General features: G+C 25.7%; 1 protein-coding gene across 1 annotated transcript in view; it reads right to left on the reverse strand.

Annotated features, from left to right (window-relative positions):
• Positions 1-5,568, reverse strand: part of LOC126904752 (trimethylguanosine synthase-like) — a 17,190-nt gene extending 11,622 nt beyond the window's left edge. The window contains exons 1-2 of the mRNA XM_050683976.1: positions 4,842-5,568; positions 4,325-4,776 (exon numbers count right to left, since the gene is read on the reverse strand). Of these exons, the coding sequence (XP_050539933.1) occupies positions 4,325-4,776; positions 4,842-5,505 (1,116 nt within the window). The 5' untranslated portion in view covers positions 5,506-5,568. The remainder of the gene's footprint in view (positions 1-4,324; positions 4,777-4,841) is intronic.
• Between the last annotated feature and the right edge of the window lie 8,940 nt (positions 5,569-14,508).

The raw sequence follows: 14,508 nt of genomic DNA on the forward strand, positions 1-14,508 counted from the left end.
CTATTATTGTGTGAAAATTCTCAATTTTATTTTTTACATTTTTAACTTTATAATGCTATAATTTATTGAAAAGTGTATTGATCAATATAATTTTTTTATGGGAAATACTATTTTTTAATAATCCCTTTTTCATTCGACATACTTTATCTTAATCAGGATATTAATAAGGAACTAGCAGTTTATGAAGCTTTTGGAATAATCCACCAATTTTTTAAAATTAAACACTGTCTAAAAATTTGCATCGAAGCGTTTTTTTTTTGATAGTGATTTTAATCACTGTCAGATATCATTATACTTGATACAACTATGCCACGTCACCACTGTGCCGCGACCCCCCTGTGCTGGGTTTTTTAATATCTCATAATGCTCAAAAAACCTGACTTCATTAAACTTACACAAGCTGGGTTTGATGGTATATTGTATATAATTTTGTAAAATATTATTAATATTTTATTTTAAATCCATAAATAGTATTAGGTACTTAATTAAAATTAAAGAAAATAATAATTAAACGAATAAAAAATAAATAAAACATCTTATGCATATTTCTTTGCTTATACCTATTTGAATAATTTGGCTATAAGTTATAAATGTATTTAACGCAATCGAAAAATACTCAAAATCATTAAAATAACGACGGCACACAACAGTAGAGTACCGCCTTGCACGAGTACACTAGACTTGTGTCGACCACCGCAGTGCCCCGACACCGATGACTAGAAGACAGAAATAAGGTATAACACATAGTTACAGCACTTCGCAGGACGACGCCGCCATTATTTAATCACTTTCCGGTTACGTGAATCGTGCCTAAAGCAGTTGAGCGTAAGTGGACTAATGCTGTTAGTTTGTATTTAGAATTGCTCTAAATGTTAGGTGTATTGGCCCTCAAGCAATAATATTATGTTATTTGTCTTTAGTAGACAAATTTATTCTATGCAACAAAAAAATAAATAAGCTTACTAACGGTGCATAATTAATCCCAAACTGACTTGTTTTATTCTAAAAAAAAATAACTTACAAAAATAATAAGAAATATAGACAGGGAATAACTGCTACGTCTTTCTCCCTTGACTTGGTTCTTGCAAACTATCGGTCGTTGAAACTACAGGCGACCCTCATTCTCTCTCAGCCCGGCAGGTAGCACCGATCCTCATTGACTTCAAGCTAGTCAGTTGGTCAATCGGTCCGTACTTCCTGCCTCTATGTTCGCCGACATAATTAAGGATTCGTGTAACTCTTCTTTGTTATTTATTCATTTTTTAACTCTAATTGAGTATTTTACTACTATTCTATAATATTCTAAATATGTTGGTAACATGTTATTTAATAAATCATAACTAAAAAAAAAATGATTTTAGATTTCACGTGAATTTAACAATGGATTTTTACAATTATAATCAATATTTATAACACGTTCAATTGAGTAAAGTTTTCAACATTTCTTACATTGTTCATTTGTTATTTTAAAGCGAAACTAAGAAGGTATTCGTCTTGTGATGCTGTAATTAAATAAAGAATTTTTATGGGTTTCAGAATTTTCAAACTAATATATTAGAAAAGAGACGATTCTTAGTGTTTCTCTTTTTATTTATCCTTATGTGGTTTAAATAATTAATATTTAAAAAAATTTTATTGACTACTAGCGTCTAAATATTTTACTAAATAAAAAGTTAAATATATTATTCAAATCCAACATCACAAAAAAACTTAAAAAACAACGGATGTATATTTTAAAAACATTAAGATTGGCATTAAGTTTGACATGAAAAGTATCAAACACTAAGATAATTGTTATTTCTAGAAAATAATTTTGTAATAGATATTTAGCACTTATACTTTTATTTTATTTATATTTTTATAATGATGATTTTTCTAATAAAGCACATTATTATGGAAGATGATAGATATAAAACACCAATACAAATATAAAACATTAAGTCTCCCCTTCATAAAACAGGCCTATAAAAGAGCAATTTCTAGCTCATTTACCACCTGATTTTTTCTAAAAATTTGGTCATGAAACATCTCTGAACCAGAATACTTCGCGATTGTGGTCTCTCTAACTTAGAATATTTTTACACTTGGTGTTTATTATCTAAATCTCTTATAAGTAATGTAAATTAAAAAAAATAACTTAACCTTTTTATCTTTTTATTTTTATTTTTAAATATTTATAAATTATTAATACAATTAATTTTTTATTTTGTATTTTGTGAGTTGTTTCAATTAAGAATTTTTTTTAATTCTTCAATTGGATTGTCTATTTAATAAGTGCATTTCGATAATCTACCTTAGCACATCAAGTGGTTAAAACTGTTAGTAAAACAATGTTTTATGGCATGTCACTAAGGAGATTGTAGAGTGTATTTTAAATTTAGATAGATAAGTGTTTGATTCATTGAACAAGATACTGATAATTTGTTGAAATCATTACCCTAGAACATCAAGCAGTTGAAATTATTCGTAAAACATTGGTTCTCATAATCTATCTGGTTATATAAATTTTCATTTTAAAATATAAAGTAACACACATACTCAGACACCAGGTATAGAAAGGAACTACAGTGAAGTAATATTTCAAGTTTAATAATTTGCATAATTTTACAAAATAAATAACTAGATAAAAGTCAGTGCTCTCTTTATATGTGTACCTTTTTTTACGCAATAAACGGTCAAGCTAGCTGGACACAAGGTAAGAAATTACGTTTCTAAGCATGTCATAAAAATTAAAAAAATAGACCTAAGATAAATGAAGAATAACTTTTGTCGAGGAAATAACAGATAATAAAAAAAAGGAAAATATTATATATGACTATTTACTCACCATTGAGATCGTAATAGCTTGCGTTCAACGTAAATGTTTAATTTGAATTTAACACCTATATAAAAAAAACAATTTAGCCATTAAGTCTTGGCGCCCAACAACTGGACAGTTGCAATTTACGTAAACACACACAGTTTCTTAATTTTATAGTACAACCAATAAATATTAAGAGTCGTAAAATTCTTCTCCATAATCGTTGCACATTTCATTGTAGAATTAATATGACTCAGGTGTGCGTCATACGGAAGTGATTTTTTTGCGATCTACATTTTACGACAAAATATAAGTGGTCATTGTATCGTAACACAGAATTCATGATAATATACAGTATTCTTTTATTTTCATTTTACAGCTAAACGAACATCAAAACTCCGTTAAACATAATATTTATACTCTATTTTTATATTCATATTCATTTTAGTTATCCTTTCATCGATTTTTTTATGACAAAAATATAAATATCACACATATAGCCAATTATTTAATTATACTACACTTCCTTTTACTTTTTTTTATGACAATTTTATTTAATTAGTATCAATTATCATTAATTTATTCAAAAACCACTATAAGCACTAAAAAATGTTTTAATTATTTTTAAACAACATAAATCAACTTTTTAAACATTTATTTAATAATAAATCAATGAAATATTTTCAAATTAATTTGTTGAAAAATAACTAGAAGCATTTCATTTTTTATAATAATTATTTATTATAGAATACAGTATAACAAATATTTTGAGTTAAATAATTTTAAGAAATAAAATATATTTACTTATTTATAATCAACAAAATAAATTCAAGAATAATTTAATGTAGTATTTACAGTAAAAATATTAAACATAAAACTAAAATCATTAAAAAAATGAATTCAAGTTATACAAATCAAGCGCATAAAAAAATTATATGTTTTATAATGAAATGTATATAATGAAAATACAATTTTTTAAATTTACTTTTCAGTAAAATATGTCATCCGACAACATGCTGCGGTAAAAATTTAAGAATTATAATGTATTTATATTTATTCGAAAATCGGTAGTATGTTTAATGTGAAAATTAGAATATTTCGAAATTTGTATGTGTCTTTTATCAGTATAATGTAAATAATTAGAAAAAATCAAAATTCAAAGCAGTACTTAATCGAAAAATAGTGAAAGTTGATTGAATTAATATGTAACATTAATAGTAATCATCTGATTCTGGATACTTCAAGAATTTTTNTTAATATTTAACATTAATAGTTATCAGCTGATTCTGGATACTTCAAGAATTTTTTATTAGTGTAAAGTTTATTGTCGTTGGATAAGTATTTAGTGTTCATGTTGAAAAAGCGGCCGAAAAACGCAGTGATGGAATCGTGTCTATTGTCAATATAATTATGCTGAATTTCCATGTTTAGATCGAATAGTTTGCCAAATTGTATCAACTAGAAAATTAATTGATCGACATTAACTACAATTGTGATTTACTTATAGAAATTTGATTCATTTACCTCGTTTCGACCTGTAGTTTTAGGTATGTGAAGTGCTACGTTGGGAGCAATACTTCTCAACAGGTCGAAGAGTTTTTTACCGCCTCCTTCGTAGTTGCTACACATATGCTTTTCGAGACTGTAAATTTTATGTTTCTTATACGAAGGGCCGCCCCATGGAGGAGAAGTCACTATTACCTGTGGCTTATATTTTTTTAAGGATTCTGCGATTTCAAAGAAATCTCCCAGTATAAATGTAATCTTCTCTCTGACTCCGTAAATCTCAGCATTTCTTTTCGCGAATTCCAATTTATTAGCATCGTTATCCACAGCGATTACTTGTTTGTATCTTTTGGCCAATTGGATGACGTTACCACCAGCACCACAAAACGGATCCATAGCGACGTGTAGGCCTGGACATCTTAACGCTATGTGTGTACTCAAGATTTCGGGACATACTGAATAAAATGATTCTAAAAAAAAAAAAACGTCAAATAAAGTAAAACAGTTAAGTTTGTTGAAATAATAATTTTATTACCATTGTCCATCATGATTCCTTCGTCGAATTTTGAAAACAATAAATACCTCTTATCCCATAAATGTTTTTTAATGTCATTAGGCCGAGTTCTAATTGCGGAATTTTTGTTGTTATTATTTTCTCGTTGTAAATTTCCATTCATTTTAGTCTTTTCCAGGCCTTTTGGAGTAAAAAGTTCAGTTTTTTTACATAGCAACGTACTGTTAGTGTTAGATGTTATAATATTTTCTGTTAAATTTTTAGACTGTATTCTATTAAATTTGAGTGAATTTTCTATTAAGGTGCGGTTTTCTTGATTTGTAGTAATTATATTTCCTGGCACTATTTCAAATGGTTGTGTTGAATTATTGTTTTTGAACTGTATTAAGTCTGAGTTATAAGACTTAACAGCTTTTACAGAAGTCTCTGTAGGAGTTTTAGTGGTCATTTTTTCAATTTCAGTTTTCGTAACAATTTCTGGGTTTAGTTTTTTGACGGGTTCAATTTCATTATTCATTAATGAAATGTTCGTATTAGTATTTGAGGGCTCTTTTTCGGTTTCAATTATCGGAGTTCCTTTAAATTTATCTTCTATGAGCGGTTCTTTTAAAATTGAATTTTTTGTCAAAATAGGTGTTTCCAAATTAATAGGATGTGTAGTCATAACTGGGCGGCGATTATTCATAATGGATTCTACTGGTTTAGTTGAAGTAATTTTCTTCTTAAAAAGTTTCAACTCCAAAAAAGTCTGCAGCGACACAACTGCCAATGCAATAAACATAATATCTCTGATAACTTGAAATGGAATTATAAAATATATCACTAACGTCGTTATCACGAAAAACAAATGCGATTCCATATTTTTTTATAAATATATATACAAAAAACTTAAAAAAATTTAGTTATACTTAGAGAAAAATGTAACAGTTAAATTGTTTAAAGAATATACGTACTCATTTATCACAAAAAATAACTTAAGCAAAAATCACCAAACGGTGTCGATTTAAACAGCATTTTTTATCCTATTTATACAAAAAAAAATCATATTATTTAAGCCAATTAATATAACAAAACATTTTTTAATTGGCCAACAATTAAAACATTTGATTATCAAAATGTGTTATTTTAAATAACAAGTCTGCAACGTTTGACCTCCGTGAGTACCATTGATTTCATCGTTAAGATCTACAACCAACATCCTCTTTCCTAATGAAATAATATAAAAAAATTTCGACTCATCAATTTCTCTTTACATATTTAAATGAAATATTTACAATATTTTTAAAGCTCCTGTGAAATTCAAACACAAGTATTTATTATTATTTTTATCTTTAGTCTAGATTTTAAGTTTCTTTTTAACAAACTATTTAGATGTTTTCAATTAGCCATAAATTACTTTCGCAATAATTTTTACAAAATTATTTGAATTATTGAATTTTAAAACTTAAAATTACGATAAATTAGAACACTTGACATATAGAAATAAAATAGAACTACAAATAAAATATCAGATCATAAATGACCATGGCAGTTATTTTGCCTAGGTACGCCGTTTCTAATAAGTTTACTTTTTTTTAAGAACATTAAATATAAAACGTTACTTTAATTTAAATCAAATAAGCAAATTTAGTGTCTTAAATGATTGTGGCGCTTGTAACGATTTATTTTTATGATTTTATTGTAACGTATTTGTTTTGTAAAACTAAGTAATTTTAATTTAAATTCATAATATGAATAAACTCCAGACAGATATTTATTGGTAATGTTTTGAATACCTCATTTACAACATAAAAAAAAAATAAATTTTTATTTAAATATTATAATTTTAATTAATATACGAAAAATAAATTTTATTTTATTCAAAATATACTTTTTTGAAAAAATATCATTTTCTTAACAGTTTTTTGCAAAAATAATATCAAGTTGAAAAATAATTTATGATGACGTCTTAATATCATTATTTTATATAAATACTCGTTTTGTTTTGTACTAAATGAATCAAATCGATTAACCAAAATCAATATAACTATTTTAAAAACAAGATAGTAAGACAAAAATATGTCTAAATTAATTTTTATTTTAGTTTCTGCGTCTCGTCGTACAATTCACTTCCAAAAAATATACCATAAATAAAAATTTTTAATGAATCATAAGAAAAATGTTACCTATACATATATTTAATTTTACTATTCATATAATTATTTGAATAAAATATCAGTCATATTTTCTATATAACTAATAAATATAGTTAAAAAAAACCCGCTTTTAAAGCATATCGAACTAAAAATTATTTTTAANCTGAAAAACACGCATATAGCATATCGAACTAACAATTATTTTTAACTTTATAGTTCGATATACTTGTAAAGCTTGTTTTTCAGTTTTTAGCATTGATGCGAGGTTGAGAAGGTATTAATTTTACCATGATGTTTATTTTTTTTTTATGTCGCCACTTTTTCTCAGCTTTCACTGGACCGATTTCTTTTAAAAATACGTCAAAAGATCAAAAATCGTATCGTAAGACATTACCCTTAAAAATTGAAAATTCCCTCATTCCCCACAAATAGGGGAAATAACCAAAAAAATTACAAATTTAAAAATCGGTAAATTTTGTCATTTTTTTCACTTTTTTTCTTAAAACTTCCATAACTTTTTCAAAAATCAACAAATCAACATAATTTTTTTTAATACTAAAACCTTAGATATTTCCCTTTCATTTTATATCATTTTTTTGAAAATCTAACACTTAACCGGCTCATTGGCGGGGTTTTAAAATAGCAACTTTTTTACAAAAACTAATTTTTTCAACTGAACTTTGGAAAATGTTACGGAAATACTGCGTTCTTTAAATAAATATCAAATCAAAAGTTATGTCATGGACTATAAAATTAAAAAAAAAAATTTGTCCAGACGACCTATCTTCTATGCACAAAAGGCTACCGCCTTCAAAAATATGCTATTTTTGTAATAAAATTCTGAGTTTTGTATTTTATCTTATTTTAAAATATCTTATTAGGGGGATTCACTGAATTTTATGAATATTGTTCTATTAAAACTTTCACTTTAAAGGAAAAAAAAAGTATGTTCAAAATGATTACTTTTAACATATTAAAAATCAAAATCAATAATAATTTGAAAACAATTAATTTTAAAAATTATATAATATATAATTGAAAGAAAAACTAATCTGGGTATAATTAAGGAAATAGAAGTTGATGTTGCTTATGTCCATTAATTTTTTAGAATTAAACACTGTCTACAGANATGTCCATTAATTTTTTAGAATTAAACACTGTCTACAGATTTGCATCAAAGCTTTTCTTATGATAGTGATTTTAATCACTGTCAGATTAAATCTATACTGGACCTTACTATACAACATCCCCACTATGGCGTGACTCCACTATACTAGGTTGTTTTAAACTACATTTATTTTTCACTTTTTAGTTTTTTATGACATCGCTGTTATAGTCGCGGAGAGTTTATTGTCAATTATCACTAGTAATGGATATAATTTCTGTATTGCCAGTTAGTGTGTTTATAAACTCACAACAATGTGTCTTATTACCATTGATAAAAAAGGCTATAGCCTTGCTAATATCGTCATAAAGAAACAGTAAGCTATCTATATTTGTAATCCGTTATGTATTATACATGTATATTAACTCAAAAAAATTTGAATCTTTTATTGTTGATATCTAATAATAAACAATAAAAATTTGTTTATGTATCTATAATGTTGATTATACGCCCACATGTAACGAAAACCAAAAATTATACAGGAAAATAGTGTTANTAACTACTACTCTTTTTTAAAACAATAACAGCCTATTACCAATGATAATATATAATGCTAAACAGTGTAGCCACCTTACAAATGAATCATAAGAAAAATGTTTCCCATAACATTATTTAATTTTACTTTTCATATAATTATTTGAATAAAATATCAGTCATATTTTTCTATATAACTAAAAATTTTAAATATAAGTGTTTACTAATTCTGTTAATTTTTTTTTAATTGCTATGAAATTACAGTTGGGAAATAACGGGAAAATGAATTTATAAAAGCTATTAGACTTCGGAAAATCATGACTTTTCACGTGTTTTTCGTAAAATCAAAACTATTTATGATAATTTAATTTCATTCATTTCAAAAATATTTAAAAACTATTTTACATATATTTTTGTTGATTAATTTAGGCGTATCTAAAAAATCCATCAGGACAGCTTTTTTAATAATTTATAATATATTAATACTAAATAAAATAAAGGCAGCATTTTATAAAAAAAATAGTTATATTTAATTCAACATAATGTTACTGTAAAAACATTTATAGTCAATTTTACCACTAAATTGTTAAACGTAAATTTTCTTATTGTGTTCGTAAGAAAATTAAGATCAAACTTGTAAAAAATAATTAAAAGATTGATACAAATTAAAATGTCTACATAAATATAATAATTAAAACAATTAAAGGTATTATTTATGACAAAAGCGTCATTTATTAAAAATTTCAATTATGAATTCTAATTTATTTTTTATTTATATAGGAGAAACAAGCTTTTTAGCAGAAAAACCTATTAGATATTTTTCCTTGGTAGCATACATTATTTAATCTACGTGCCAGAAATTTTGCACAAATAGTACTTTCTAAGTTTGCAATGCAGCAACTTGTTTACTATCGTTGTACACCTAAGGAAATAAAAAATTTTAATGGTTCACACAATTTTTTGCAGGAATAGTGAAATATTTTAAAAACATACGCCTTCAAATATATTTTTTGGTACAAAACTAGGTCCAAGTGTTTTTGTTTTGGTTTCCCTTTCTGCATTTAACATCAGTTCATATCCTTCTTTTGACTTATAGCAATGTTCAATTTCAATAGGATTCAATCCAGATATTTGAACACATTAAAAATGAAATAATAATTGTAAATACTTGTCATGCTGTAAACTGATTAACAAAATTCAACCAACGAAAGTTATATACACTAATAGAATATTTACTGTGTACAAAATTACATAATTACATCAAGAATAACCAAAATTTTCATTTTTCAAAATATGAAAATTTAGTATCAATATTAGTATATCAGTCATAATATCAACTGAAAATTCGATTTGATCAGAATTTTTTAGGAGAATATTCATTCATAATAAAATACTTAATAGTTAATTTAAAAAATTAAATGTATTCATTATAAATAGGTCAACAATAAAAAAAAATTCTATAATGTATTTAGTTAAAGTAAACTTAAGTTTTTTAAAAATTCCAACTAAATAATACAAACAAACTGAACGATAAAGTTAACTTTGGTAAAACACACTTTCGAAAAATATCAGTAATTTAAAAATAATTAATTTTTCACAAATTTATGCCATTGTATTTATGGTAAAAGTTTGTAATTAAAATGCTATAACTTTGAAAGACTAATATAATTTTAATGATATTGTTTGTATTATCATTTATCTACTACTTAAAACATTTTAAAATATGTTTTTAAATTAATCTATCGCAAAATTCTAGCAATGTCATACTTGCGTTGGCTTTACCGATTGGTAAAACCCCATCCAATTTTACAAAAAATTGGGTGCAGTGCTTCTCTTATGAATCTCTACTATCGGAACAATTGGATTTATATGGATGTTCCATATTAATCTATAATTTTAAAAAAATAATTAGACTTCTAACAATTTAGTAATATTCAATTTAATATAATATAATTTTGGAACATCCCAAGCAGAAATTTACTAAGGGCGCAATACTGCGCCAGTACTGATATTTTGTATTGACATAACTCACAAATGATAACATTTTTTTGTACTGACCGTACTGTAGATCAGTACGGGATTCTATACTAGCTTAATAGTAGTGCAGTACTAAGTCAATACAGGCTCAATAATAGCTTAGTACTGGTGTGGTAACTCAAAAATTAATAAAAAATGGAATTAAAAGTAAAAAGAAAAGAATTGTGAGAGTGTATTGTTGAGTGATTTAAAGTGAGAGTTAAAGTGTGAGTTCGAGTTACCATTGATTTGGGGTGTGATCGAGTGTCATAAAATAACAATATAAATATTCTTTTGGATTTAAAAGAATGTTACCTGATAATTTTACTAGTTCTTATAATATCTTCAACGATAATATTAATAAAATGAAAAAAATAAATCAACACTAATTCAAATTTTAAACATCGATATTCGCAATTACACAGAATTTTTATTATCAATGGTAATAAAGAACATTGTTGTGAATTTATAAATATACTAACTGACAATACAAAAAGTATATCTATTGATAGTCATAATCAGTGTTGGGAAAGTTCTTTTTTAAATGGAACTCGTTTCGTTCCCCGTTCATTTTCTAAAATATGAACTCGTTCTAGATCCTAGTTCTTTATATTAAGAATGAACTTGTTCCAGATCCAGTTCCTCCAAAATAAGAACTCGTTCCACTCTTCGTTCCTTTTATGTAACAAAGTTATTTAATAAATTGTGGCAATGAGATAATGATAACGGTCATCAATGATTTTCATCAGCAGTCGAATACTAAACAAATTTGTAGTATTCCTTATCTAAAAGTATTCGAAAATTATATTTATAAGCAGGTAGTAAATGCTAACGACTTGTGTCAACGCGACCAATGTCTATTGTCTACATATAAGTTAGAAATAATAAATCAGAAAACCCAAAACCTTTAACATATATTAGTTAACAAGAAACGACGATAATATTCGGTGCATTATTTAATATATGTACACATATATTAAATATTTACTGTATACCTACATGTGATAATAACTCTATTTATAGTCAATTGATTCATTTAAACAGCCTACGATCTCGGCTGGGTATATAGAGGACTTCCATTGTCAAAAGTCAACTAAAAATACCTTAATATTTTAATGTCTAGATACGAAGAAAACTACACTAAAACATGTTTATAAAAATTTTTAGGAACTGTAATTTCCGTTCACGTTCCTTAAAAAATGGAATTTGTTCATTTTCCTCGTTCCTTTATTTTAAAAGAAAGCAGTTCCTAGCATCGTTCCTTCAAAAAGAACTCGTTCTAGGAATCCGTTCCTTTTGGAACCAGTTCCTTCTCAACACTGGTCATAATTGATAATAAACAATCCGTGACAGTGACAGCAATGTCATAAAAATCCAATTAGCTACCTGTATTTATAATCTCTTGTGTAATATACATGTATATTAACTCAAAAATTTGAAACTTTAAATGTTTACTAATAAACTAATAAAGCTATATTAAAAATTCAAATGCCACTTACTATTGAATTAAAAATTCAAACATTTTATTAAATTCAAAATATGAGTTGCCATTTAAAAAAACAAAGTTGACACTCTTACAAGGCATATATAATAAGATATGAACATAAAAAGTTTTAAATAGTTAATAATTCAAGAATAATGTGTAACTAAAGATAACCAAAAAAAAAAAAAATGTTTAAATTATATTTATTTTGTAAGTAATTGAATGGGTTATGATAAAAAAATCACTCTATATATTTACTTGGATGATTAATAGACAAAGATTTATGGACTACTGAATAATGAGAGGTGTATATATTATAACATTGATTGTGAAAATTATAGCTTATTAGGTCAATAAGTTTGCAGATTATATTTTTTTAAATATATTTTAATTAAAATAATTTGAGAGTCATATAAAGTGTCATAGAAACACATTTGCAACAGTTACACTGTCATAAAAAAACAATACAATACTCTAAGTAAATACACATAAAATTTAAATTGTAGCTTTAATCTTGACCACACACTTTCCTATCCTTCACCAAGTCTTTATTAGGATGTTAGCAACTATATCAAAACATGTGATCTGATGGACGATGCGGTCAACCTTATTAAAAACATACTAAATTATTTTAGCTTCGATGCGAAGCTGAGAAGGTATTGGTTTTACTATGATGTGTGTTTTTTTTTTTTTTTTTGTGTCTGTTACCACTTTTTCTCAGCTCTCACCGAACGGATTTCTTTCAACGATACGTCAAAAGATCACAAATCGTATCTAGTCGAAGACATTACCCTTAAAAATTGAAAAAAATTCCCTCGTTCCCCGTAAATGGGGGAAACCTCCAAAAAAATTACAAATTTAAAAATCGCTAATTTTCGAAATTTTTTCAATTTTTTTTACTAAAATATGCCGTAACTTTTTCAAAAATGAACGTATCAATATAATTTTTTTTTATATAGATGCTTGATGTCGTTACCTATCATTTGATATATTTTTTTTGTAAATTTGACCCTTTATCTGCCCACAGGGGGGGATTTAAAAAGACAACTTTTTCACAAAAAATTAACTTTTTCAACTTAACTTTTGAAAATGTTCCGGAAGGTCTGACACTTTTATATATATCTTAAATTAAAGCTAATGTAATATACTTTAATTTGAAAAAAAAAAATTTGACCTCTGGACTTGTCTTCATGGTGAAAACGGCTACCGAATGCTATTTTTGTGTGAAAATTTTCGATTTTATTATTTATATTATATTTAACTTTATAATGCTATAACTTATTGAAAAGTTTATGGATCCACACAATTTTTTTATGAGAAATAATATTTTTTAATAAACCCTTTTTCATTCGACATACTTTATCTTAATCGAGATATTAATAAGGAACCAGCAGATCAAGTAGCTTTTGGAATAAAACACTAATTTTTTTAAAATTAAACACTATCTAAAGATTTGCATCGAAGCGTTTATTTTTGATAGTGATTTTAATCACTATCAGATATCATTATACTTGATCCAACTATGCCACGTCACCACTGTGCCGCGACCCCCCTGTGCTGGGTTTTTTTTTTTTTTAAATATTATTTGTGTTTTTAAGGAGATATTCATAGGTAATAATATTTATAAATTCAAGTGCAAGTGAAGTAGTATTATTACAGTTTATAATTTATTTTGGCTATATTATTATTGATCTTTTTATATCATCATATTATTTCAACATTTTCATTTTAACCTTTTAAATTAGAATTTTTATTTGCAGAAAAATGTAACATCAGATTATTTGATTTTATAAATATGTTAAAACTATGTCTAAAATTATGTTGTAATGATTTTTTTCTCTTCAGCATATCTATATTAGATTTTCAATCATAGTTTTTTGTCATTTTTTTCGACATGCTTTTAATTAGTTATACATTTTTGTTAATTTGCTTAGCTAAAATTTGTACGAGTGTGCAAATTGATATGGACAATATAACACTTGATGTCGTAAAAGAACATATACATAACCACGAGACATTGTTACCTTTGAAACTAAAGAATGGTACTGTGTATACTAATGCTTTAAGTAAAATACGAAACTTCATTATTAAAATTGTTAACAATCGATATCATATTTTAATTGCTCAATAAAAACGTCATAAAAGCAAATAGGGAGGCTTGATCGGTCTAATTTTAATAAACATTATATACATATACGTTAATTATTGTCTATTTAGATTAATTTTTAATATTGGGGTTGTGTGAAAAATATGGATTGATAATAACAATTATCAAAAGACAATACAATTCCCTCTCAGACGCTTATGCGAAATTCACTTTTATAAGGTTGTTGTATTATATGTAACTCGTATTGTAATACAATATTTAAAAAAGGTTAATGATTAAATCATAAAATCATGATACATTTTAATTTT

This window comes from Daktulosphaira vitifoliae, unplaced genomic scaffold, assembly GCF_025091365.1.
Source record: "Daktulosphaira vitifoliae isolate Bord-2020 unplaced genomic scaffold, ASM2509136v1 Scaffold_4, whole genome shotgun sequence".
Taxonomy (NCBI): Eukaryota; Metazoa; Arthropoda; class Insecta; order Hemiptera; family Phylloxeridae; genus Daktulosphaira; species Daktulosphaira vitifoliae.